This window comes from Archocentrus centrarchus, chromosome 4 (assembly GCF_007364275.1).
Source record: "Archocentrus centrarchus isolate MPI-CPG fArcCen1 chromosome 4, fArcCen1, whole genome shotgun sequence".
Lineage (NCBI taxonomy): Eukaryota > Metazoa > Chordata > Actinopteri > Cichliformes > Cichlidae > Archocentrus > Archocentrus centrarchus.
This window is the reverse complement of record NC_044349.1, coordinates 35,171,225-35,197,610: the sequence shown is the minus strand read 5'-3', so window position 1 is coordinate 35,197,610 and position 26,386 is coordinate 35,171,225. Positions and strand designations below refer to the sequence as shown.

Below are 26,386 nucleotides of genomic sequence, written 5' to 3'. Positions count from 1 at the left end.
GCCTTTTTTTTAAAGAAAGAAAGAGACAGAAAAACAGAAGTTTAGTGTTCAGCAGGTTTCAACCCTGCAGGTGGGAACAGAGATCAATAGGTTAAACACTGGAGGCTGCTTGAAGACCCACCGGCAGCCGGTCAGGATGTTTCCACCTAACCTCTGACCTGATGCACTTCAAGCTCACGGAACAGCTTCTCAGATGTATTAGGCAGGAGCCTGAACCACCCGAAGGACTCATCCAGACATGACGCAGCATGCACCAGTACAGAGAGGGGATGGGGGTGTTGGTAGAGGGGGAACACACCTTTTGTTTTCAGCGATCGATAATTTGGATTAACACCAGTGTGAATACTCAGGAGTACTGACTAATCCTGTTAAAGGAACACCTGAGCTGCTGGTTAATCCTGTTTAAACGTCTATACACACACACACACACACACACACACACACACACACACACACACACAAACATAAACACCAAACACTGTTAGCATCAACAACACAGAGAAACACTAAAAACACCTGGAGACCCAACATTTCTCTTTAATTGGGCAGATAAAACCTCGGTAGGACACATCTAATTTAAGATACTTTTGTGCCATTAGTGCTGTTTCCAGGCATAAAAGGGTGAGTTATATTCAGAACATTTCAATTGTGATACAGGCACAGAGGTCTGATAGAAATTTTGTTCTAAATCTTGAAGAAAAATCTTTCTCTTTCTGGTTTTATTGTTGTTTTTCCATTTAAGTGTGTCTCGATGTCGGCTCCTTTACCCAAAATTCCTTACTCAAACCCCTCTCAGAACTCCACCCTTATCATAATAAAAATAATAACAACAATGATAATAATAAAATCCCCTTTGATGAGTTTGGAAACATGATGATTGCTTACCACTGCTTCTGTTTCCTCTGAATATTAGATAGCTTTGACACATCTGTGCACATTTCCACAGGTTCTTTAAGAATCCCAAATTCAAAATCAAGTCAATTTAGAAACAACTATTAGGGTCATCTGAAATACTTCAGTGATGTTCCATCTAATATCACCATGTTTCTGCAGACTCATTATTATCTCCATTATTGCTTCCTGACTATCATTAGAAATGACCCAGAAATGAAAGAAAATAGTTAACCCTCTAAAAGGATCTATTTTAATTCTAATCGTAATCTTTTTTGGAACATAACCAAGTACAAATAGTGCCTAAATTAACGGCAACTGACAACTGATGTTTCTTTTAATTGAAAATAAATCCACCATGTCAAAAAAAAAAAAAAAATCCAAATTTACATTTGTTTTCACACAGAAACAAACCCCACCACCGTGGGTGAAAGTCAAGAACACTCAACAGCAATCAATCTTTACGTGGGCTTGCTTGACACTTCTACTACAGCCAACATCCTGCTTTAGCATTTTTGACCCTTAAGTTAAAAAATCACTAAAATGTGACTGTAATTAGTCCTCAAGAAATAATATGCTGTCAAAAGAACACCACCAAACAGCAATATCAGATACATCCACTGTGACCCAACATGCTACCTCATCTCGTTCACAAACACGCACACTGTCACATCACAACATGTCATTATGTAACACTTGACTAATATTTAAGCAGATTTTCCACTACCCTTCTGATCAGGGAAAAAACAGGTCTTTTCCCTCAATTTAAAGCCACTGATCCCTTACAATAATTTGAAATTCTGTTGGCAATTTCTGATCAATCATCCCATTAAAGTGTATCTTATATCAGTGCGTTGGTGTTCTTCCTGGAACGTAATAATCAATACAATTGGCAAGTCATGTTGTTCTGATGTCAGCTCTGCAACATGAGGGAAAAGATGGTTGTAGGAAAAGTTTGCTGGCATAAATGTTTTCACAAGTCAAGTGAGGAGTTATAAAGAGCAACTGTGTCAGTGTAAGTGGTGGATAAATGGATTCATTTCACCTGAGAGGGTTTATGTACTATGTAAAAACCAAAAGTCAATGCTGATTTAGTCTTTTTAGGCTTGGTTTACTGATGTTTTTTCAGTGGTACTGTCAGTTTACTGTTGCACCTGGTTGGTTTTAGGAAAGGAGCATGTTTTGGGTTAAAATAGATCTTTTCAATAATATTAATCATTAGTTATTTGATTTTTTTTGGCAACAAACACTAAAGTATGTTATCACTATATTAGATAAGCATTTTATATAAATCCTCAAATTTGGCTATGGTTTAGCACTGCTCTTAAGTTTAGATTTAGGTTTAGCATTTCATATTTTTCCACTCTTTTTCCTCAGTGTTGCAAGACTATGATGTTACAACAATGTGATTTGTCAGTTGCACTGATGGTTATTAATCCCATTAATCATGATGTTGTAGGAACACCACCAGCACGGGATTGTCAGAGCTGCTTAGTCCGAGCTCACAAATAAACAAAAATGACCAACAGAGTATTAATACACAGTTTACAGGTCCACACTTTGAAACACTGCCCTACATATACCAGGAAAGGACTTAAATTTTTTTTAGGAACAAGCTATTGATTAATTTGTACTTTCTGCTTTTTTAACACCCCCCTGCAAAAATCCATCATGATCTGAGTAGGTTTGTTTGCACTTTTAATGATTAATGTTGATTTCAAAACCAAAGTGTACAGTGAAGAATCCCCACCAGTGGAATGAATCTACTAAGGACCCAAGTGCAGGATGTGGGAGACAGAATTTAACTTTAAAAAAAAAAGCAGCTTTAATGCTGAATTCTCTTACATGACAGTACAGGAGTTCAACAACAGAACAGAAGAGTATTAGAGCCCAAAAACAGAAGCGCATTCTGGGGGTTGACTGTGAGAGAAACCATCTGGTGGCTTGGCTGGAAAACGACACCAAAATAAAGCCTCTGGGTGCTGGCGTTGGAGGAGGCAAGGCTGGCAGAACATCTCAGGAAGCTTGGGAGGAGACGCATGATGGTGAAGGAACCTCCCAGGAGGCTGGCATTGTGAAGGGCAAAGGAGACTCTGTGGGGCCCAACAACAATGGCTGAATCCCTCTTGTGGCATTCTGGAGGCTGACGTCGGAAGTGGTGACGCAACCCCTCTGGAGGTTCAGACAGAATGGGACCCTCAGGCTCAGGTACAGGCAACTCAGGACCCTTAACCTTGGACTCAGGCTCAGGTACAGGCGACCTGGGACCCACGGGCTCTGGACACTCTGGCGGGGGCTGTTCAGCAGGACACGTAGACCATTCCGATGGCTGGGGCTGCTGCAGCTCCAGCACAGGACTCTCAGGACCAACAGGATTCTCACGATACATTGGATACTCGAGACACACAGGATTCACAGGATTCACAGGGCACACAAGATTGTCCAGATTCTTGGGAAACAGGATTCTCAGACAACTGGGGCTGCTCACCAGTGCACAAAGGCATCTCCTGTGATGACTGGGGTTGTGCAGAACAAACAGCAAACTCTGGACGCCAAGACTATGGCCTGACCGCCCTCACCCTGGGAACAGAATTGGATGCAGGATGCTCAATCTCTGGGAGGATCAGTTTAACTAACGTGCTCAAGCCGAGCTGGCTGAAAAATACTAGCAGTCTGTGTGCTGGGAACACGCATACAGACTCCCTGTGGGGACCGGCACACATATACAACAAACAGTCCCTGACTTAACTGGCTGGGAAACATTCATAGTCTCTGGAAGGACCGGCTCAACATTAGAAACAGTGTTTGAACAAGTTGGTTGAGGAACACAAATAGTTTTTGTGGTGGCTGGTTTAGAAACTGAAAATGCATCTTTTAATTCTGCCAGCACATAGTTTGATTTGCCAGCTCAGAAGCAGAACATCAAATCTTTCACTGGTTCAGAAACACAACATGAAATGTCTTCCTTCACCAGCTCAGAAACACAGTAGGTAATGTTGCCAGTCGTCGGCTCAAACAACAACACAATATGAAATGTTATGTGCCGGGTGAGAACCAGGAATAACAGTTCTTAATTCTGCTGGCTCAGGAACACAACATGAAGTGTTTTTCCTATTTGTTGACTCAGAATGAACGCACAGGAGTCAGGCAGATTTACTTACAGAGGTGGCAGTTTCAGAAAACCTGGCATCGACAGTCTGTGACTGTGCCGAGCAGCATAGATGGCGACGACCCCACTTCCTCCAGGAAGAGGGAGCTGGTGGTGCAATGGTGGCAAACTCAACATTCTCAGCCCACATTTCCACCAAATACAGTAGCTGATGGATAGCCACTAGTGGACATCCAGTTATATAATGTATTCACCAAGCAATCAAATGTCAAGATATTCTTCAGGTAGTTGCTTCACTCCCTCACCTCAAAGTTGAGATGAGTAGACATGAATTCAATTCTACAACCACCAGCTTTGCATCTCCAACAGTTAGTTTTCCTGTCATCACTACAAGTTGCTATATTTCATTTATGTTCCCTGGTCTCCTTTATGCATACATTGTCCTATTACCCTCCCACATCATGACACACTGTTACATAATGCTGACCATTGACGTTCGTGCAGATTTTAAAAATCGTAATATCGCCAGAGCATTGTTTCCCCAATATATGAAAAATTAGGGCATTCATAATTTCAGACTGACGCTGAGAACTGTTCATGGCTTCATCTCATGCAGGTATAACTTCTGCAAAATTTTTGCATGTTTTTCTGGGAAATAAATCTTTATGACAGCTCCAGTTTATTGAGCATACAGCACTAGGAGTTCTTAGATGTACACAGAAATGTGAAAATATCACTCTAGTGCTGAAGTCATCATTTTTTTCTTTTACTAATCCATAAATTGTCAATGTTGGGTAAAGTTACTTTTGGACTGGTACTTGTGCCGAGCAGCATAGATGGTGACGACCCTACAATTTTCTACTCAATTGAGCACTCACAGCATTTTCAGCTGCAAGTTTAATCACACACACAATCATACAGCCATCTATACCTAAGTACTTTCTAACAGTCGCATAAACACTCGCACTCCAATGGATGCATTGGGAGCAATTTGAGCTTCAATATCTTGCCCAAGGACACATCGGCACGCGGGCTGTAGGAGTCAGGGATTGATCCACCGTCATTCCAATTGGTAGACGGCACGCTGTACCACCTGAGCCAAAGCTGGATTGGGGCACGGCTCCTGTCAGCTTGGGGATTCTGTGGTTTGACGCAGACTGTATGTATTTATTCCTCCTTCGGTGTTTCTCTAAATGACCCTGTCATTTAGGGCCTCTTGACCACTTGAGTTCCTGGATCTGAGCCTGTTAGACCCACACGATAAAACTCTGTGTATGAAGATGAAAATTTACTGTAGGTATACAGCTCAACAATAATAATATAAAACTCCTGTAAAGACACGCAGATAAATATAAAGTGCATAGCTGTGGCAGAGGGGTACACAACCTGCTTAGCTATCCTTAAAAATCAAAGCAATAATTTTAATTCTCAGTTGATGTTTTCAAGAAAGTCTTATTGAAAAGATGCAAACAATGCAATGATGAAAAAAATGCTCTTTTAATTTATCAAAATCCAGTGCAGTCTTATATTTGAATTTATGAATGAATTTATGATGTCTGCCAGGCTAAAATTATTTGGATTATTTATCTATTTATTTGTAAATGGAGACATCTGAAAAATATATTTGTCAGTATAACAATTTCTGTACTATACAGCAGGACAATATCAAACACTACACAAATAATATCCCATTTTCTCCTGTGCTTGGAGTAGTCCTTCATGTTTCCATACAGATTTTCATTTGATTTTATTTTAAAAAATATTTTAAAAATTCATTTTAAATTATTTTAAAGATTCAGTTTCCTATCCATTTTACTGTAATGATACCAAGCTGCAGCTGGTTCTGTCCACTAACATGAAACACAGTACAATATCCAAATACATAATCCTCATACTGCCGTATACAGACGTGCACTTTTAAAAAGATCCGTTTACAGTGATTCAAGAAATCTGACAGGCTGGCACGAAGGAATTCTCATTTCAGTTAGAAATAATCGTGTGTCACTTGCTGATTTTTTTACTTGAAACACAAGCGCTTTTTAGGATATCCTGACTGGTAACTACACACGTGCACAAAGAGTGTTTTTTTTTCTCTTCTGATTAATCAAGGCTGATCAAATCCTGTACCGGAAACATACAGAGATGAAATGCATATCTACTCCTAAAAAAGAAGCTTGCAACTACATATTTGCTGTTCAGTAATGGTGAAATTAAACATAAACCGAAATCTTCACAGTTTTGGTTGCAGTGACGCTCTGCTCGTCTCCTGATCTGACCTGCTCCACTGCTTTTCTGCTGCTTTTCAGGGCAAATTTCATCAGCAACAGTGAAAGGTTGCAGATCTTCACCCTCCTCCTCCTTAGTGTGCTCAAGCCAGGACTTCAAAGTTTCCCTGGTGTGTGTGTGTGCGTGTGTGTGTGTGTGTGTGCGTGTGTGTGTGTGTGTGTATCCAATGAAATATGGGTCAGACATTAAAATGCATGAGCAGGGAGCAGAAAGCATGATGAAGTGCTGAGACACAAGGAGGAGAGAATGTAAAAATAACTGGAGGAGCAGCTCTGACAGAAACCTTTCCCTGCTGACGCCACGCTACCACGCCATTGGTCCACAAAACCAACCAACCCAGAGGAAAAAGAAAAAAAAAAATAGAGGCATGCTTCTTGCTGCCTGGACAATTGGCAGGGATCTCATCACTGCTGACAGACACCAATATTAATCTGGAAGAACAGTGACAATTTCCTGGCATACAACACACATTATGCATCAAACAATAAAAAGTAATTTTTTGATTAAAGCTCCAAACACCAGGCTTTATTCTTCTGTGTTGCAAAGCTCCAATTAGATCCCAGTGTAGGAGGTAACTAATCTTTTCTATCATATTTTATTCTACTCTATTGTCATCTGATCAAATTCAAAACTGAGAGTCACTAACTCATTGAAATGTTTGAAGAATTCAAATGATTTTACAGGTTAAAATATACTTCTCTCTGACAAACAATAATCTGCACAATCCCAACTTTTACTGAAGACACTGGAAAAGTTGAGTCCCTATAATGTATCAAATGAGACCCATCATGCTGCCACCATCTTTCATTATGTGACATCACTGTTATGACAATGTGGCATCACATGGCTTCAACATTTGCCTTTCCAGTGCATCTATATTGCTTTTTCTTCACAGTAGCCACTTGTTTCACTTTATTTAATATTAGCAAAGCACTTTGCAAAGAGAGAAGTCTAGACAAAGTTACACATTATCAGTTTATCAGTAACAAAAAGCATCTGTGTTAATGTAAAATGTTTCTGATGAGCAAGCAGAAATGTGAATGTTTAAGCTTGAAAGCTGCAGAAAGAGACCAGAAACATCAGCCTAGGATCCAAATACTGAACCTGTATACTGAACTGTCACAGGCCAATAATTCAAAATATAATTTTTCCTAAATATTAGTGTAAATTAAAAAATGCTCAAAGTCAAATGTTAAATATTTGATAATTACAGTCTCCATTTCTGAACCTACATTTAGGTAGAAAACAGGACGGGAAACAAGTTTGGTGACTTTTAAACAGTCCTCACATCAATCGCACCACCGACTGAACAGGACAGCAGCAACAGGAAGGTAAATAGCACCCTGTGTATCAGTCTGTGCTGTCTGTTAGGTAATAGATTTCCTCTCTAAATCTTGTATGTCTGAATCTAGTATGTCCACATATTCCAGCATTCTGAAATTTTTCGGATTTCGTTTTGTCAATCCTGAACCTTTGACTTAATCTCCAATTTTCCAGTGTTTCAACCAACATGACCCCCACCTATGTGTCAGGCTGAATTTTGAGGGAATTGTGTAAAAATTGACAGCTGAAAAACAATCCGCAGATTCCCTTGGTTCAATTCATCTTTGCTAAATTTGTCAAATACGCTGATCCTAGTACTGATTAAGGGTGGAGTGTGGAGCAGCTTGCGGTTCAGTCATTACGGTAAATTTATTTCTGCTGCCGTCCTCCTGGTTGGGGAAAGCGAGGGGAGGAAGAGGGGCTGAACCCTGACTTAAGAGGCAGAAGAAAATGGCGGCTGCAGCAATGCATTTCTGTTTTGTACTCTGAACGAAGCCACCGCCATTTTCTCCTCCAGCGGTGCAGCGAGGCAGCCAGAGGGGAGAACCAACAGGGGCCAAACTGCAAAAATCTATGTAGATTTTTTTAAAAAGCACCAAAACCTGCTGAAGCAAAAACAGCTGCTCAGTTAGCTGGGACATGTCATCACCTGCTGATTAACAAGTGAAGATGATGATGATGATGATGATGATGATGATGATGATGATGCTATTTAGTGGGACATGGTACCAGATTTCTGCATGCAAAAATTTGCAAAAAAAAAAAAACGCTTCTCCTCTTATGCCTCTTTTAAAGGCTGCAGCCAATCAACCAGAGCAACGCTGCGGTCAAATGTTAAAAAAAAAAAAAAGATTTTATATTTGTTTTCCAGAACACTTTTTCTTGACTTTGACAGTGTGTATAAAACTTGATGGAAAACATAATGTGATAGAAAGATATGAGGGAGTTTTCATATGAACTTAGGAAAAGAGAACCTCGGTGCTCAGAGAATCCAAAAGGAATGGCCAATATTGTCACTTCATCACACACACACACACACACACACACACACACACAGATTGATGCATTGGGGCAACTTTGGGTTCAGTATCTTGCCTAAGGATATTTCGACATGCCGACTGGAAGGATTGAACCTCTGGCCCGCTCTAATTCCTGAACCACAGCCACCCTTTGCAATGAGAAAGAAATACACATTTTCTTTAGTGTTTAGAGAACACCTAAAGACTACTGAACCATAACCCAAACCTGCCAATGTGGCAGTGTGCAGTTAGATTTCTTTATCAGCAGAGACACTGCAGCAACAGTGATTTCCTCATAATTTCATTTACTAAAACACAGTCCAGTCATAACTAAAAAAATGTATTATGTGACCTCCAAGCAGAAGACTGAGGTCAATATGAGGAGTGAGTTTAGTGACAGAAAACGACAGGCAAACTACACAAAGGGCTTCAGTGAGCTGAGAAAATAACAGGACCTAAAAGTACAACAATTAAGTCATTCACATTGTACCCGTAAGATTTTTGTTGAATTTTTACAACAGAAACCAACATCTAAAGTTTCAAACCAGTTATAGTCCCTATATTTATAATATGTCATGCTCCAGGGTCAGTTTACCAGCGTTTTGAATTCAGTTCAATGGGCCACTAGAGCCGTGGGCCCCACTCCGCCTGAGCCAGAGAGTTTGGAGCCCGAGTGTCCCCGGCTGCCTGAGCCCGAGCCTGAGGGTCCTGAGCTGCCTAAACCATGCCCAAGGGTTCCAGTCCAGCACCATTCGATTCCAAGGGTCTCCACTTCACTGCTGATCACCAGTCAAGCTACCGGATGTGACCTGTCGCCCCTGCTGACGCTGGTTCCTAGAAGGTCTCCTTCATTACCACTGTCGGCCTCCAGCTATGCCACCCGAGAGTCTCCGCCGCTGTCGTCAAACTCCATCCAAGCAATCAGAGGGTTTTTGTCTCCCCTGTCGCAAGTCTCCTCATGTGCCCCGTTGCTTTAATCTTTGCCTGATGCCTCCTCAGCCACCAGAGGAAATGGTAACTGTGCCTCCTCAGCCGAATTCTACTGACACACATTTCCAACTTCCATCCATCCATCCATCCATCCATTCGCTTCCGCACATCCTGTTAAGGGTCGCGGGGGGGCTGGAGCCTATCCCAGCTGTCATAGGGCGAGAGGCAGGGTACACCCTGAACAGGTTGCCAGCCTGTTGCAGGGCCAACACAGAGGGACAAATGACCTTTCACACTCACATTCATGCTCTCATTCACACCTATGGGCAATTTAGATTAGCCAATTAACCTAACCCCAGTAAGTGCATGTCTTTGGAATGTGGGAGGAAACCGGAGTACCCGGAGGAAACCCACGCAAGCACGGGGAGAACATGCAAACTCCACACAGAGAGAGGGAGAGGCCTGGGCCAAGGTGGAATTGAACCCAGGCCTTCCAGATGGTATTCTAACTGTGAGGCAGCAGTGCTAACCACTACGCCACCGTGCTGCCCCACATTTCCAACTTTACATTTGTTAATGAAAAAGTAAAAAAAAACAAAACATTGCCAATAAGTAACTGCAGTTCAAGTTAACGATTGAGTGAACGGTAGTTTAGTGCTTCTGCAGCATTCAAGATAAGCGGCATGAGTAAGGAGGCCATTAATTTTGGAGTTTATGAGAGCCGGTCAGACCTTCAGAAACACCCCTCATGTCTTTTTGCATAAAAAAAGAAGTCATTCAACAGCATTTAGGAACCACAGCAAATCTATCATCAGCAGATCCAAGATCCAAAAGTGGCCAATGGTATGCCACTCTCAGAGTTGTGGCATTTGCTAATGCTGCAACAGCTAGCCACTCACTGAAAGTAGCCAATGCTGATGATGATGCTTTTTTTTTTTTTTTTTTTTTTTTTTTTTTTGGGGGGGGGGGTCAGTCTCATTAGATGCTGCCTCTCTGTTGATGTTTTGTTTGTACAAAGGACACAAGGTTATATGGGCATTTGAGTCATTCTGCATGCACACAAATCTGCATGAGGGGAAACTAAAAGATCTTCTTTTCATCCCGTCCTTAAGTCTCTGTGAGGACCAGTTACAGTGTTCCTTCTTGTGCATTAAAGTCTAAAAAAATTATTTAAAGTTCCTGTTGTAACATTTTGTTTTACCCAATGTGGGAAAAAAATACAGATTATGTGGCCACTGTTATATTTCTTAGCATTTAATAATCCCATGGTGTTGTCACACACCGTGGCTTTCATCGTGCTTCGGTAATCAAGAAATAAAGGAATAATAAAAAGTTATATTACTGCCATGGACGTGTTCTTTTTTAGCACCATGAAGTAACTGCATATAGCCTAAATAAAACTGAATTATTAGATAGTCGTGCCATAAATGTGTTATTAAAAATCAATATCTTTTCATTTTTACCTATGATAAGGTAATTCATTCACATTCATTAATGTGAAGGGTGTACGTGGACATGCTCACCAACTGAGCCCTTTATCAGTATTTGATTAATCTGCCCTGCTAGATTTAAATGTTTCAGATCAATAAAAACATTTAAATATTAGCCAAAGATAACACAAGTAAATACAAAATGCAGTTTTTAAATGACGATTTCATTTATCAAAGGAAAAAAGATATCCAAATCTACCTGGCAATATGTGAAAAAGTAATTTTGCCATGTCTCTTTCTTATTGTTGAATGGTGAACTCTGACCTTAACTGAGGTAAGTGAGGCCTGTCAAGAGTTCACGATTCAACAATAAAAAAGAAACATGGCAAAAATGGCATCCATGGGAGAGTTCGAAGGCAAAAACCACTGGTGACCAAAAAGAACACAGAGGGAAGATATTCTGTGGACTAGAGACAAAAGTTGAACTTTTTTGGAAGGTTTGAGTCCCGTCAAATATTTCCTTGAAGTTGATCTGTCATCGCTGCTACACTGCATTACCTGGCCTACTGCTGTCTGTTTGTCATCTATCTAGTTTGTTTTCTTTCTACCTATTCTTGTTCAAATCACTTAATAACTTTGACAACTTACACTTTACGTGCCTGTCAGGTGTCTTCTGCTTTGTGGATTCCACCTTTGGCTGCTATCTACACCATAAATACAGACAAATTTAGAGAGCTGCCAACATAAGCTGTCACCAGTGACGCCACTCACCTCTTCTACTGGCTGCTCTGGATGTGTTTGACTCAGCCAGAAAAAAGCCCAACTGGAAAGTTGGATTTCCAACCTCTCCCAAATCCAGGAGAATGAACTGCTGGACTCCTTGGCTGCTGAGGCTTCCTGCAATCCAGACAACACCAGGTACAAGATGCTAGGAAGGATGGAACACCAACAACTGTCCACTGTCAAAACGAAACCCACAGCCAACCCTGTGCCGGAGCCAACCATCTACACAGCTCGCCAAGGTCCCGGGATGTTCCAGCGTCCGGCAGCCAGTGAAAGTCCCTGGTACTCCACGTCGAGGCCAACCAGCTGGGAGCCCCCAAGACTTTACACACAACTGGTGACAACTCTTATTTTTGGTGACTCAACAATTAGAAATGTTAAAACAAGCTCAAACATAACCAGCTGTTTTCCAATAGTCACTGTCCAATACATAGAGGAAGAAGCTACAGAAATTCTTGTGAAGTAGCCTGACATTACAAATGTCATTGTGTATGTAGTAGTGAACGACATCTGCAAAGAGCAATCCAAAATACTCAAAAAAAGACTTGTGGAGACACGTGGAGCACATTTTCATGTCCGGTCCCATCTCCACCTGTGGTGGTAGAGTTTACTGTCACTGGCTCTCATCAGCCTGCACTGCCCTCGGTGTCTCCTTCATCAACAATTTCAATGTCTTCTGGGAATGGAATCAATTATTCAGATACAATAATATACATCCAAATGGACTCAGAGCAAAACTTCTTTCTTCAAACATCTCCTGTGATATTTTCCACTCAGGTACTCCTGTAGGACCCAGAGAATTACATTCATCACTGTCTGAGACGTTAAGGTTTAGAAGCTGTGAAGAAGATAACAGTGGAGGAATCGCTTCTTTGTACTTAGTTACAGCACTTTCTCAAAGACTTCTACTATAATAAAATTTGTTCCCACTGTTGTGTAATCCATTACTGTAAATTTAAATGTTAAGAAAGGATCAGACAAAAGAGGGTTTTCAGGGAATACTGTTAAATGTTTAGTCTCTGTGCCATTTGTCAGAACAAGGTCCAGAGCGTGCGTAAGTGGTAGCCAATTGAGTCTAATAATAAATGCAGTGTTGAGGCTGTCGTTTTCACCATCTACATAAATGTTAAAATCACCCACTATAATTATTTTATCTGAACTGAGCACTAAATCAGAAAAAAAAAAGAAATTAGAAGCAGGGTAAGGGTCAGGTGGACAATAAATAACCAAAAAAATTAGACATCTGAGTTTTCCACTTAGGGTGGACAAGGTTTCATGGTCAAAGTAATGTATTAAGGTTTTACTTGTGTTGTGTTAAGTCACATATATTCATATTACAAAATAGCAGCATGCAGTGTTAGCTAATATGTCATTACCTAACTTAACAGATGACCCAGCTACCTGTACACCTACTCTAGCTTTATATTGGTATGTCACCATGGAAGTACTATGGTGAAATTCAGTTCAATTCGACTCAATTTTATTTATATAGCACCAAATCACAACAGTCGCCTCAAGGCACTTTATATTGTAAGGTAAAGACCGTGCAACAACACAGAAAACCCTAACAATCAGACAACCCCTTATGAGCAAGCACTTAGCAACAGTAGGAAGGAAAAACTGCATTTTAACAGGAAGAAACTGGCAGAACCAGGCTCAGGGAGGGGCAGCATCTTTCATTACTTAGACAGAGACAGATGAGCCTGTTGGGTTGATAACAGCAGCAACAATAACTGAAGCCCCAACAACAGAGGTGAGCAAACAAACCGAGGCCTGTTGGCCTATTCCTTCTTTCTAATAAAAATGCAAGAGCAGCCTTTTTGTTTGTTTACATCATTACATGATATACATACAAGGCAGGTGTAAATCCTAATAAATGTGGCTCTGTGACAAGATATAAATAATAAACAAACAAAGCAGTCTAAAGCCATGATTATGCTATATGTCTTGGTTTTTCTGCCCGTGAATTGTGACATCAAGAAATCACCTTTTATATTTACACTGCAGTCTTCTAAATAATATGTGTTGCTGCTAAGGAAGGTACACTCCTGTGAAGAAGCCTGACCAATACTTGATTTTTGTCACTAATGTTTATACCATCTAAAATATACTGATCAAAAAGATTAATGGAACAATTTGAAAACACAACAGATGTCAGTGGGAAAAAAATCATGCTGGATCCCTATACTGATTGGGTCATGTGTTTAGACTGAATGGATGCCACATTGATGGAAATGAAAATGATCAACCTACACAGGACTGAATTCAAAGACACCCCAAAACTCAAAGTAAAAAAAAAAAAAAAAAAAAAAAGGTTGCAGCCGGCTAGTCCATTTTGCTGAAATTACATTACAGCAACTCAAAAATGGTACTCAGTAGTTTGTATGGCCCCCACGTGCTTGCATGCATGCCTGTCGGTGGTCCTAATGAGACGACAGATGTATTCTGGGAGATCTCCTCCCAAATCTGGACCGGGCAATCACTGAGCTCCTGAGGTCTCAGGTGCAACCTGGCAGTGTCGGATGGACTGAAACACAGTTTTACAAAGGTGTATTATTGGATGTAGGCCAGGAAAACGTGGGGGCCAGTCAATGGTATCAATTCCTTCAGAGACATTCTTACCAGTACTGTGCTAGAGGTCATTTTGTAGGCTTCTGGCAGTGCTCATCCTGTTACTCCTTGCACAAAGGAGCAGATACCGGTCCTGCTGATGGGTTAAGGACCTTTTACGGCTCTGTCCAGCTCTCCTGGAGTAACTGCCTGTCTCCTGGAATCTCCTCCATGCTCTTGAGACTGCGCTGGGAGACACGGCAAACCTTCTGGCAATGGCACGTATTGATGCCATCCTGAAGAGCTTGGACTACTTGTTCAACCTCTGTAGGGTCTAGGTATTGTCTCACCCTGTCAGTAGAGACACTGACCCTAGCCAAATGCAAAACTTGTTAGAAAACAACCCCCTCAAAAGAAAAAGTGTTCCTTTAATTTTTTTGGACCAATATACCATGTTTCTGTTACATTACAGCAGTACAGAAATAATAATAAAGGTAATAGCTGCTGTAAACCACAAGCACATCTGTACTTGAACAAACTTGAGCAGTCAACAGTCTTAATTAATTTCAAACTGCTTCAAGATCAGAGGGAAATGAAATGACAACTCACCAGCCAATCAAAGTAAGAGACAAGCACCAAAAGTACCAAAAAAGTAGCTGAAAGTAAAAATACTTTAGGCTCAAATACAGTCATGAAGAAGCTTCACCAGACAAGACCAGAGAACTTTAAACTTTAGAAGTTTTGCATGTTTTACATGTAGACGAAATGACAAGAATGGACATATTGAGAAACACTGTCAGACAACACAAATTTTGGCAGAGTTAACTGTGGAAGCTTCAAAGTTAGATGGCTTTTTTGTGTTTAAAGGTTACCATTATTTTTCTAGCAAAAATACCAAAAATGTTCCATTGTTCAGATTCTCAAATTTGAGAATTTCAATTAAATTCAAGTTTATTTCTATAGCGCCAATAAACACCAACAACAACAAGGTGCTTTATACTGTAAGATAAAGACACCAACCATCAAGCAACCTTCTATTAGCAGCACTTTGCACCAGGAGGAAAGAATAACTCCCTTTTAACAGGAAGGAACCTCTGGCAGAATCAGGCTCAGGGAGGGGCAGCCATCTGCCACGCCCAGTGGGGGAGCAAGGGGAAAAGAAGAAAGAGAAGAGAAGAGAAAAGGAAAGGAAAGGAAAGGAAAAGTGAGCACAGGGAGACAGGACTGGAATTTGCTGATTTTCTTCATCTTTCATTACAGAACACTGAATTTTTTAGGATTTATTGTCAAAAATGTTTTTTACTTGGACAGTGAGATGGGCAGATAAAACATCAGAATGTAATTAAACATTAAAAATTATAGCTGCAGGTCTGGGTGCTTTAATTGATGGTGAGCACTTTACATTGATTGTTTTCTCTCATGAGTGGACTGATTTTTTTTGTAAACATCCACACACTGAAAAGTAAAAGGTATTTTCTAAAGTTTACCATAATCTATAATTCATTTGACCAAAACCATTAAAAAATGTTTCCATTAATCTTTCTGCACCTCTAATTTAATTTGGTAATTTAGCAACAATATCAGGTCAGGGTGAGATATCATCATCCCAACCAAGCCCCAAGAATAACTGGTACACTGAATGCCGGGGCAGCTGACCTGAAAGAGAAGATCACAGCTATCCTGAACCGTCCGTGGAGGGTCCAGGTTTCCACATGAATTACGTGAAGTACCCTCTGAAAGTACAGCAGCCACAAGAAAAGACAGCTAGAGGCTAAGATCAAGGCAGCACAGAGGGAAGTTAGTCAGATATCAAGAGTTGCAGAAATGTGTGATGAAGAAAGCCGTGCCTAAGAAGTACAACTGCCCATACCTGAGGCCTTATGGACTATCAAGCAAAGACTCACAGCCTTGGCTAACCACCTAAAGGGGTATATCAGAGAGATAAAGCCAGTAGAATTAACCAGATGTTCTCCACCGAACCACCCAAGGTGTACTCTCAGTGGCAGGGGAACAATATGAGAACAGCACCCCCACCAAGGCTGGAGATGGAGCAATGCTGGAAGAGCATATGGGAGAAACATGCATCACACAACACCAATGCTCAGTGGCTAATGGACCTAAGAGCAGACCACAGCAACCTCCCTGAACAGGCTCTATTAACAATCACAGTGGCAGACATCCAGGAAAGAGTCTCACATAAGAAGAGCTGGACAGCACCACGCCCTGACATGATTCACACCTACTGGCTAAAGAAGATGACTGCACTCCATGATCCCCTGGCAGCACAAATGAACCATCTGCTCAAAGTTAAGACACACCCAGAATGGCTGACTGAAGGCCGGACAGTCCTGATTCCCAAGGATCCCCAGAAGGGACCGGTACCATCCAACTACTGGCCAATAACCTGCCTGAGTACAACATGGAAACTCCTGCCAGGCATCATAGCAGCTAAGATGAGTAGGCATGTGGCTCAATACATGAGCGAGGCCCAGAAAGGAATTGGCAGAGAGACCAGGGGGGGGGCAAAACACTAGCTACTGGTAGATAGAGCAGTCACTCAAGACTGTAAGACTAGACTGACCAACCTGTGCACCGCCTGGATTGATTACAAGAGGGCCTATGACTCGATGCCGCACACACGGATCTTGAAATGCCTTGAACTATACAAGATCACCTAAGAGCCTTCATCAAGAACTCAGTGGGAATGTGGAGAACAACACTAGAGGCCAACTTCAAGCCAATTGCACAAGTCACCATGAAGTGTAGGATTTACCAAGGTGATATTCTGTCCCCACTGCTATTCTACACAAGCCTGATCCCCTCAGCCAGATCATCAACAAGACTGGCTACGGATACCGACTACAAAATGGAGCAAACATCAGCCACCTCCTGCACATGGATGACATCAAGCTGTATGCCAGGAATGAACGAGAGATCGATTCACTGACTGCCAAAACTACAAAGGAGTTCATCGGGGACAGGAAGTAGAAGGTTTTAGACTTATAGAGTATTGTACCTGCTAAAGAAGAGACTGAAGGGAGTAACCCCCCCCCAAAAAAAAACAAACAGCTGAAAGAGGCTGTGGTGAAATCCTGAAAAAGTGTCACAAAAGCAGCATGCAAAGGTTTAGTGATATCAGTGGGTCACAGGCTTGATGCAGCTGTTACAAGCAAAGGATATGCAACTAAATATTAAGTCTTATTCATTTTAAACTATTTCATGTTTATCTGTTGCTTCAGACAAAAGGTGATATGGAAATTAAAAAATGAGATGTTGATCTTTTGTCTGATTTTGATCGTTTGATGTTTTCAGAATGAAAACTGTTCGCGTTACAGACAGGCAGGACTGGTAACGTATTTAATTCCCATATTAAGGTTATGGTTTTATTAATTAGCCACAGCCACTATCTTAATGATAACTAATATGAATACCTGGTTATTGTTAATAATTAACTGGCTAATGTTAGCATGTGCACTGGTCAAGTTGACATTTATGATAAATGTTAAAACGGGGCTTTTCTGACCTCACAAATTTTCTCATACAGAGGGGTTAGGCATCTGCCTTCACACTGCAGCGATGCTGTGTGAAGCTGTGTGTCAACTAGAAAAGGTGAAGATTTCAATTCAATTCAATTTTATTTATATAGCACCAAATCACCGCAAACAGTCGCCTCAAGGCATTTTATATTGTAAGGTAAAGATCCAACAGTAATTACAGAGAAAAGAAGATGATTGAGTATTTAATGCAAAAATATTGATTAGTATCTGAGTGGGCAGCACAGTGGTGCGATGGTTAGCACTGTTGCCTCACAGCCAGAAGGTCCTGGGTTCCAATCCCTCTGGCCCGGGCCTTTCTGTGTGGAGTTTGCATGTTCTCCCCGTGTCTGTGTGGGTTCTTTCCAGGTAATCGAGTTTCCTCCCACAGTCCAAAGACATGCAGTTAGTTGAGCTAGATTAATGGTGATTCTAAATATCCAATATGTGTGAATGTGAGTGTGAATGGTTGTCTGTCTCTTTGTGTTAGCCTTGAAACAGACTGGTGACCTGTCCTGAGTGCGTCCAGCCTATGGCAGCTGGGATAGCTGGAATAATGATATCTGTGCATGAAAGCAGGATCTGTATGAGATTAAAGTGATTTAAGCTGTGAAAGTAGCAAAGCACAGGCCAACAGGCTGTCAGTAAACTGGAATAGTAACCATTATACTGGAAAACATGTGGGAGACAAGCGCCACTGTCTGAAATTTAATTTTCAATAGGCAATTAATTAAGTCATTTATAATGTATTTTATACAAGTATGCAAATTTGCTGTCTGGTTGTGTCAGAACCAGGAGACAAATTGTGGATCTTTCGTCTAAAAAAAAAACATGCTAAACAGTTCAGTGCAGCTCCATACAAGTCTTTTATGGAGTTATTCATTTTTGAATTCAGCACGAACAATGTGAAATGACATGGATATGCTTCAGATGTGTTGCTATGACCCAGAAAATATCCTAAAGTGATTTCAAAGTTTGTTTCATGTTGGTTAATGGTACAGAAATGCCAGCCAATAATGGCACCTTGATTTCAAACTTATAGGGGAAATAAAACAAAAACACTATCAGGCTTTAACCAGATATTGAGAGCTCCACGTGGATATCACCATACAGAAAGCTAGAACTGCAATATTATTGACTTATTCATGATTTCTGGTTCACACCTGCTCCCTGCTGTTCTTCTTATCTTCTGTCTGCAAACTTGAATCCCAGTCATGATGCGTATGCATCGTGATGACAGAACCTCGTGCTTCACACGCTTAAATCAAAGATGCAAAAATTTGATTTTTGTGTATTGACCAAAACACTGCTTTTGGTTTGCAATAAAATTCTTTCATGATTTCAAGGTATTTAATAAAATTGAGTATTTTGTAAAAATTCTGTGATTCCAGCTTCTCAGACAGAAGGATTTCCTGCTTTATCATTTTTTTTTTGTGATCTGAATATTTTTGACTCCTAGCTGAACCAGTTGGAACATTTGAAGACTTCAACAAACATTTTTAATACTTTTCTTGATGTTTTATAATATGGGGTCAAATAATATAAATTAACATGTTCCTTCCTTCTTACACTAATAAGTTCTTTTTTATTTAGCATTATGTGATTAAATACTAAAAAAAAGAAGAAAAAAAAAAGGTGCAAGGTCAGTATTAAATTGTCCAAGGAAGAAGATAATACAATTTTTACGTCGAAAACATAAAGTATTATTTGTTGATCAAAATAATTTATTAATCGACAGAAAAATATTTGACTATTTCGCCAGTTAAAACTGAAAAAAATCTGGGATTCTGGCCTCTCGGATTAAAGGATTTCCCGGTTTACTTTTTTCTCCTGTTTTTCTGTCATTTCACTGCAATCTGAATATTCGCGATGTTCGACTTCTAAATGGAAACAAAAAGACGTCAACGCGGCCAGCAAAGCTGCAATGAACATTTTTTATAGTTTTCTTGATCTTTCATTGACAAATATTTAACTGAAAAAATAAATAGAGATTAACAATGAGAACTGTTAATTACAGTAGAAATGTTAGCACACGTGTCCCTCCAATTACCTAGATAAACAAATGTCAGATTTTCAGTAAATACATAAAATACAAAACAAAACGGTTATCTTCTAAAAAAATAAGAAACTTGACACTAAATGATACATGGAGATAGCTGGTTATTAATGACCAGAAGAACCAACAGAAAAACTGACAGGAGGAATATTTGATTCTTTTTTCCTGACATTTTTAGCACATAAATATACTGGATTCTTTTTTTCTTTTTTTTTTTTCCGTTTTCCGAAAACTGTCAGATTCCAGCCTCTAAGACGTGGGACCCTTTTTGCATTTTCTGGGAGAGCTGAACAAACGCTACTTTTGAGGACATCACTTTTGGCTCAGCAAAGCTGGCGTGCACATTGTCTCAGCATATGCAGTATTCCCTACAATTCCCTAAAACATGCCAGGGCATCAACTTTGTAAAATGTTGATCACATCTGGAACATATGAGCATGAGGGGGAAAATAAACCTATTTGCACATGTAATAACTTCCCTTCCACATAAAAACACACATGTAGAGGTGATCTGTTGTGGAGTTTTCCATCATCACCGAAATCTTTCTGCGCACGATGAGATGCCATACTGTCTTTGGCCAACCATGTCTCCAAGGAATCACAATTTTTTTTTCCACACACCTGCACTGTTTTCTCAGTCCTGTTTAGATGAAACATCATCTCTAACTACATTATGTTCAGGGAAAGCTGGTGGATTTGGGTGCAATGTGAATAAATGTTATTGTCCCAGGTCACTGTGGAATGTACCAAGAGCTCCTCAAAACAGGGGGAAAAAAGTCCCTACAGGCATGCTACAAGATCTCGATAAGTTCTTCTCATTGGGTCAACATATTTGTAACTTAACAAATATATAATTTAACATTACCTCAGAAATCACTATCAAGGTTCCTCTGAAACACAGAGTTGATAAATTCATATAAAACTACGTGTGCTTTGAGACCTTTCAAATTAAAAGCATCACTTCAAATATTTTGTTAGTCAAGTGTAAATTATGATAAATTAGCTGGTGACAGTTATATTCCAACCTGGAATATTACTCCCTAAGTATTACAGGAATACTACAAGGATACAAAAGATCGGATTGCGCAGCTTGAAACTCAGGATGCTGTTGTTCACATCTGGAGGACCACACACACACACACACACACACACACGAAACATATTATGAGGTTGAAATACAACAGATTTTCTGCTGCAGGCTCTCTTTGAGAACTGAAACCTTCAAAATGTGACTCTTTCCCTTCTCAGTAACATTTGTGTTTGTTCTGCACCTCTTTAACTCACTTTTATTTTAAACCTTACAAAAGTAAAATGTGAACCTTTTGCTTGCTCATTCATCTGAAAATTAAAACCATCAAACTCTGAAAGATTACAATAAATTGCAAACAGTCCATGATGCTATTGGATAGTTCAGATACCATTCAGCCAATCAGAAGACAAAAATGGAGAGCCGTTAACTCTCTGCTGCCAGGCGCACAATACACTGAGGTCTGATGAAAATGTTGCTGAAAAACAACAGAAGAAAAGACTACACTGTAAAAAAAACTGATTAGGGTCAGTTCTACCACTCTGAACATTTTTACCCATTTTTACCTTTGAAATATCTGGGGTTTTATATGTGTGTGTGTGGGTGTGGGTGTGTGTGTGTGTCATTTTCGTGGTAGCTGCAGTCACCTCTAACACCAGGGTTATGTGACCTTTCACAAAGATTTGCAGATCTGCAGATATTTCTCTGCCTGCAACTTTATTTTTAGTTATTCAATCCACAGATAAACATTACTTATCATAAACTATAAAGCTGACTTTTTCGGACATTTTCTACGGCCATCAATCGAAAGCACAGAAAGATTCGATGTAATATGTGTGACAAAGCAAAGCATCAAATGATCGCACAAGAGAAGTGGAAAACTGCAACTGCTGAAGGTATTTGATTATTTTAATTATTATTATTTTAATTTTCTGATTCCAGCCTCTCCGGTGGAGGATGCCATATTTTTCTCTGCAAACTGAACAGTTCTGAAAGACATTTGAAGGCATCCCCTTCAGCTGAACTATGCTTTGACTGGAAGCTGCTTTTTTCCTTTGTTTCTGTTGCAATTGTGTCGACAAAAAAGCAGAGTTTAGGTTTGGCTTCAGGAACAATCATTAAAACTAGAAACCACAAGTACACAGAAATCTTCTTTTCATTTATTAACTCAGTCTTCACCATCTGCCATGTGGAATTATAATATTTTACCTGATTACATCCATTATTTACTCGATACATATTTTATGTAGCCTATGTTGTCTTTGTGCTCTGTGTCAGGGGCCTGGGAGGATGAGACCTACTAACTCATTTGTTCGGTTTATTCAGTTTTTATGGTTTCTCTTGGTTCATCGGTATGTGTGTGTTGAAAACTGAACCCGCCATTTATTTATTTATTGCTAATCTTGACCTCATGGACACACTGTCATTTATTTGAAACAACTATGACATTTTTGTTGGTTTAAACACACTAACAGTTTTCGCTCCTGTGTATGACAAAACCGTGTTTCTGAGCACAGAGACAAAAAAAAAATCCCTCTGCTGCAGTCTGAGAAAGTTTGCAGATGCGGATTTAAGGATAATGGAGGCACTTTATGGCTGAATGTGACCTCCAGCAGATCCAGCGTGCGGCGCTGGCATGCGAGTAGCGGCAGCAGCAACATTCATTATTAAAGCTAGAACACTTGGTCTAATTTAAGCTTTATTTGCTCAAAGCGTCTCGCCTGAATGTGCAAAGAAAGCTGCTAAACTCTGGATTAAAGGATCATTATAGCATTCTGTCCCTTTCTACTTCTCTTACTGTTGTGTTGTAACGTTTTCCGTGTACTCTCCGTAAAACCGCCCCGTGTCTTACCTAGGGTTGGAGCTGTTCCAGTAGACCGCGTACCGGTCGGAGTTGATGCGGTCATCGGTGACGGCGTAACAGATACGGAGCAGCAGGCCGAGCAGCAGCAGCGGCGGCCGCCCGGAGCGCTCCATGTGCGGCGGCGCGGCACGCTGCGTCCCGGTGAACATACGCGTCTCTTCTCTTCAGCTCTGAGCGCGCTGTGACCCGCAGAGAGGAGACTCACAACCAGGTTTTTCAGGAAGATCAAAGCTAATTTAGGCTATTTGTATCCACACGAGCTCGATACTCAACATTGACTGGTTACTGGCTTCATTCTCCCGCTCTCATACCTTCAACTGGTTATTTCCCAGCAAGCAGACTGATAGTAATCCATTTCATATGCATTGCGATGGCATCAACTACTTCTTGTTTGAGGCAGAAAGAAACATTCACGGTTTGACCCCAAAAGCCGAGAAACTCTCCCAAATTCGCATCCAGTGTGACACACTGTCCAAAAGTTTCATTTTCACTCAAACAGAACCAAATAAGCATCACATCAGGCCGGCGTGCACACAGCCAGTCAGTCCATACGCGTCTGGCTCTCCAGCTTTCCGCCCGAAACTCAGTCTCACTTTTACGCGCAGAGCGCAAGTCCGGAGTGTCTGCTCACACCCCAGAGTTCTCATTAAGAATTTATGCTTTGTTTTGTGTCTTCTGTGTAATACTCAACATTTTTACAGTCTGCCGCTGTCTCACAAACTCTAAAATATGACAGGAGCTGCTCAGAGCACGGAGCTGCTCACCGGAGTCCGCCGCGACCTTTCCCAAAATCTCTCCACTTCTTTAGGTCTTTTTGGAGCTCCTTCAAGTTCAACACCTCGTCGTCAGTCCGAAGCAGTACTGGAGCCGGTCCTTCTCTTCTGAAATCAAACTTTTGGAGGTAAGCGCTCTTCTTTCCGCCGCTGCAGGGCGAGCCGCGCTGAACGGTTCGGACCAGAAACAACAACAAAGAGAATCCAGCGAAAGTTTAGCTGGAGAAGCAGGAGGAGCGTTCGGTTTGGTTACCGGCTCAACTGCAAACTGTTGTTCGGAATGAGTCCCAGAGGGCGGAGCTTCTGATTCACGGTGTTCCCCCCCTCTCTCAGCTCTTTCTCTTCATCACCACTTTACTACTGGATGGAAAGTATGTGGACACGTGAATATCCCCTCGACGGTGACAGTACAGCGTGTTATTGTACTTTCATGTATGTCAGTACCACTCAGTGCACCCAGAAACCAGCGTAAATAATTCTCTTCCAAAGATGAATGTTTGAATTTATTAACTTGGGTTTTCAGGAATCGTGATAAAGCACAAGGTAACTGTCCAGAGAGGTGTACCATGAAACGAGATTACAGTGATGATTTATTAGGTTTTTGCATATTTGTCACAATTTAATGTCTCAGATCATCAAACGCACTTTAATATTAGTTAAGATAGCCTGAGTAAATACAAAATACAGTTTTTAAATTCTGATTTGATTTATTAAAAGGAAAAGTCTATCCAAGCATACCCCCCCCCCCCCCCCCCCCCCCCTGCCCCCCCCCCCCCCCCCCCAGTTAGATTAGATTAGATTAGATTAGATTAGATAAACCTTATCCCTTTAGGAAGATTCCGTCAGGGAAATTAAAATTCCAGTAGCACCTTTTACAGATAAAGTAGGCACACAAACACAGCAGAAGTCACAATAAACAAACATATGACTAAATGAATAAATAATAAAACAGACAACAAGGCAGAAAGGTAGATATAAAAAGTCTAGCAGATAACCTTCTTATTGCACATTTTCCAGTATTTCTTTGTTATGTTGTGCTGTGGTCAGGCTCAGGCTGCTGTGGATGATCTGTGTTGCATATCCAGTCCAGCTTTCTGTCTAGAAGCACTTTTATTGCACGGTAACTTATGCCGAGCAATAAAACAATTAACGTGAATTATTTTAGGCTCTGTGCACTACATCACCAAACTAAAGATTTTCTGCAGCATTAATCTCTTTTCTTGTTTGCAACTGTGGTGCATTTTACTGTTATTTCTTTACAGATTTTTAAGCACCATTTTATCATCATCTGATAAAATCTCTAATTGGAGTAGGCGGCACAGTTGCACAGTCACCTCAAGGCACCTTACAACCCTACGACCCTACAATAATTACAGAGAAAATCCAACAATCAAAATGGCCCCCTCCCATGAGCAAGCACTTGGTGACAGTGGGAAGGGAAAACTCTGTTTTAACAGGAAGAAACCTCCAGCAGAACCAGGCTCAGGGAGGAGCAGTCAACTGCCACGACCAGTTGGGGGTGAGGTGAGGGAGACAGGACAAAAGACATGCTGTGGAAGAGAGCCAGAGATTAATAACTATCATGGGAACCCCCAACATCCTAGGCTTATTGCAGCATAACTAAGGGAGGGTTCAGCATCAACTGATCCAGCCCTAACTATAAGCTTGATCATAGAGGAAAGTTTTAAGCCTAATCTTAAAAATAGAGAGGGTTCAAGTCCCATCACCAATTTGCCCGCGTGTCAAAAAAAATTAAGAGGGGGTCTGAATCCAAGCTGGAAGCTGGTTCCACAGAAGAGGGGCCTGAAAGCTGAAGGCTCTGCCTCCCATTCTACTCTTAAGTATCCTAGGAACCACAAGTAAGCCAGCAGTCTGAGAGAGAAGTGCTCTGTTGGGGTGATACAGTACTATGAGGTCTTTAAGATAAGATGGGGCCTGATTATTCAAGACCTTGTATGTGAGGAGAAGGATTTTAAATTCAATTCTAGATTTAACAGGAAGCCAATGAAGAGAAGCCAGTATGGGAGAAATCTGCTCTCTCTTTCTAGTCCCTGTCAGTACTCTAGCTGCAGCATTTTGGATCAGCTGAAGGCTTTTCAGGGAGCTTTTAGGACAGTCTGATAATAATGAATTACAATAGTCCAGCCTAGAAGTAATAAATGCATGAATTAGATTTTCAGCATCACTCTGAGACAGGATCTTTCTTGGAGACCAAAGCTCAAAGTGGACCCAAGTGCAGACATGAAAGAGATGGTATTTAGTATAAACAGACAGTTTATTAGGAATAGATAATAGAAAAGGAACAACAGGGATGCTATTATAAAACAGGATTTCAGAGAGTCTTTTGGAGAACACAGTCCAGATTTCCGCAGATTCAGGGACGGAGTGGCTCATGAATGGCTCGGTTGTTCTAGGCAGAGGGAAAAGAGGACTTAGTTGTCTTGTTACAGAAAGAGGATTTTTTTTTTCATTCTGTCAAGTCTTTCGTATTGAACGGTTGTTTTTCAAAAACCTCGCCAAAGTTAACGTGTCAAAACACTGCTGGCACATATGGACATCAATTTAAAGTATATGGACGTGTAATTTTAAGATTCAACTTAAAACTGTTAAAGTTTCATCAAGTTTTCTTGATCAGAAAGTAGTTTAATAACGTAAGGAAAATGTCCATTGTCAAAGCAACAGTCCATGGCGGCCAACGCAATCAACAAATGAAAAAAAAAAAAATAGTCAGTAAGTTTAGACAAAATTAAACTATTCTTTTTGTTCTAAAGCTGTTTTCTCAGCTCTTACATTTTCTGTTTGCCATACTTCT

At 40.7% G+C, this 26,386-nt stretch overlaps 1 protein-coding gene across 1 annotated transcript in view; it reads right to left on the bottom strand.

Annotated features, from left to right (window-relative positions):
• The window catches only part of LOC115779194 (ephrin-A2-like), a 130,721-nt gene extending 107,407 nt beyond the window's left edge, over positions 1 to 23,314 (bottom strand). The window contains 2 exon segments of the mRNA XM_030727715.1: positions 22,790 to 22,980; positions 23,186 to 23,314. Of these exon segments, the coding sequence (XP_030583575.1) occupies positions 22,790 to 22,980; positions 23,186 to 23,314 (320 nt within the window).
• Between the last annotated feature and the right edge of the window lie 3,072 nt (positions 23,315 to 26,386).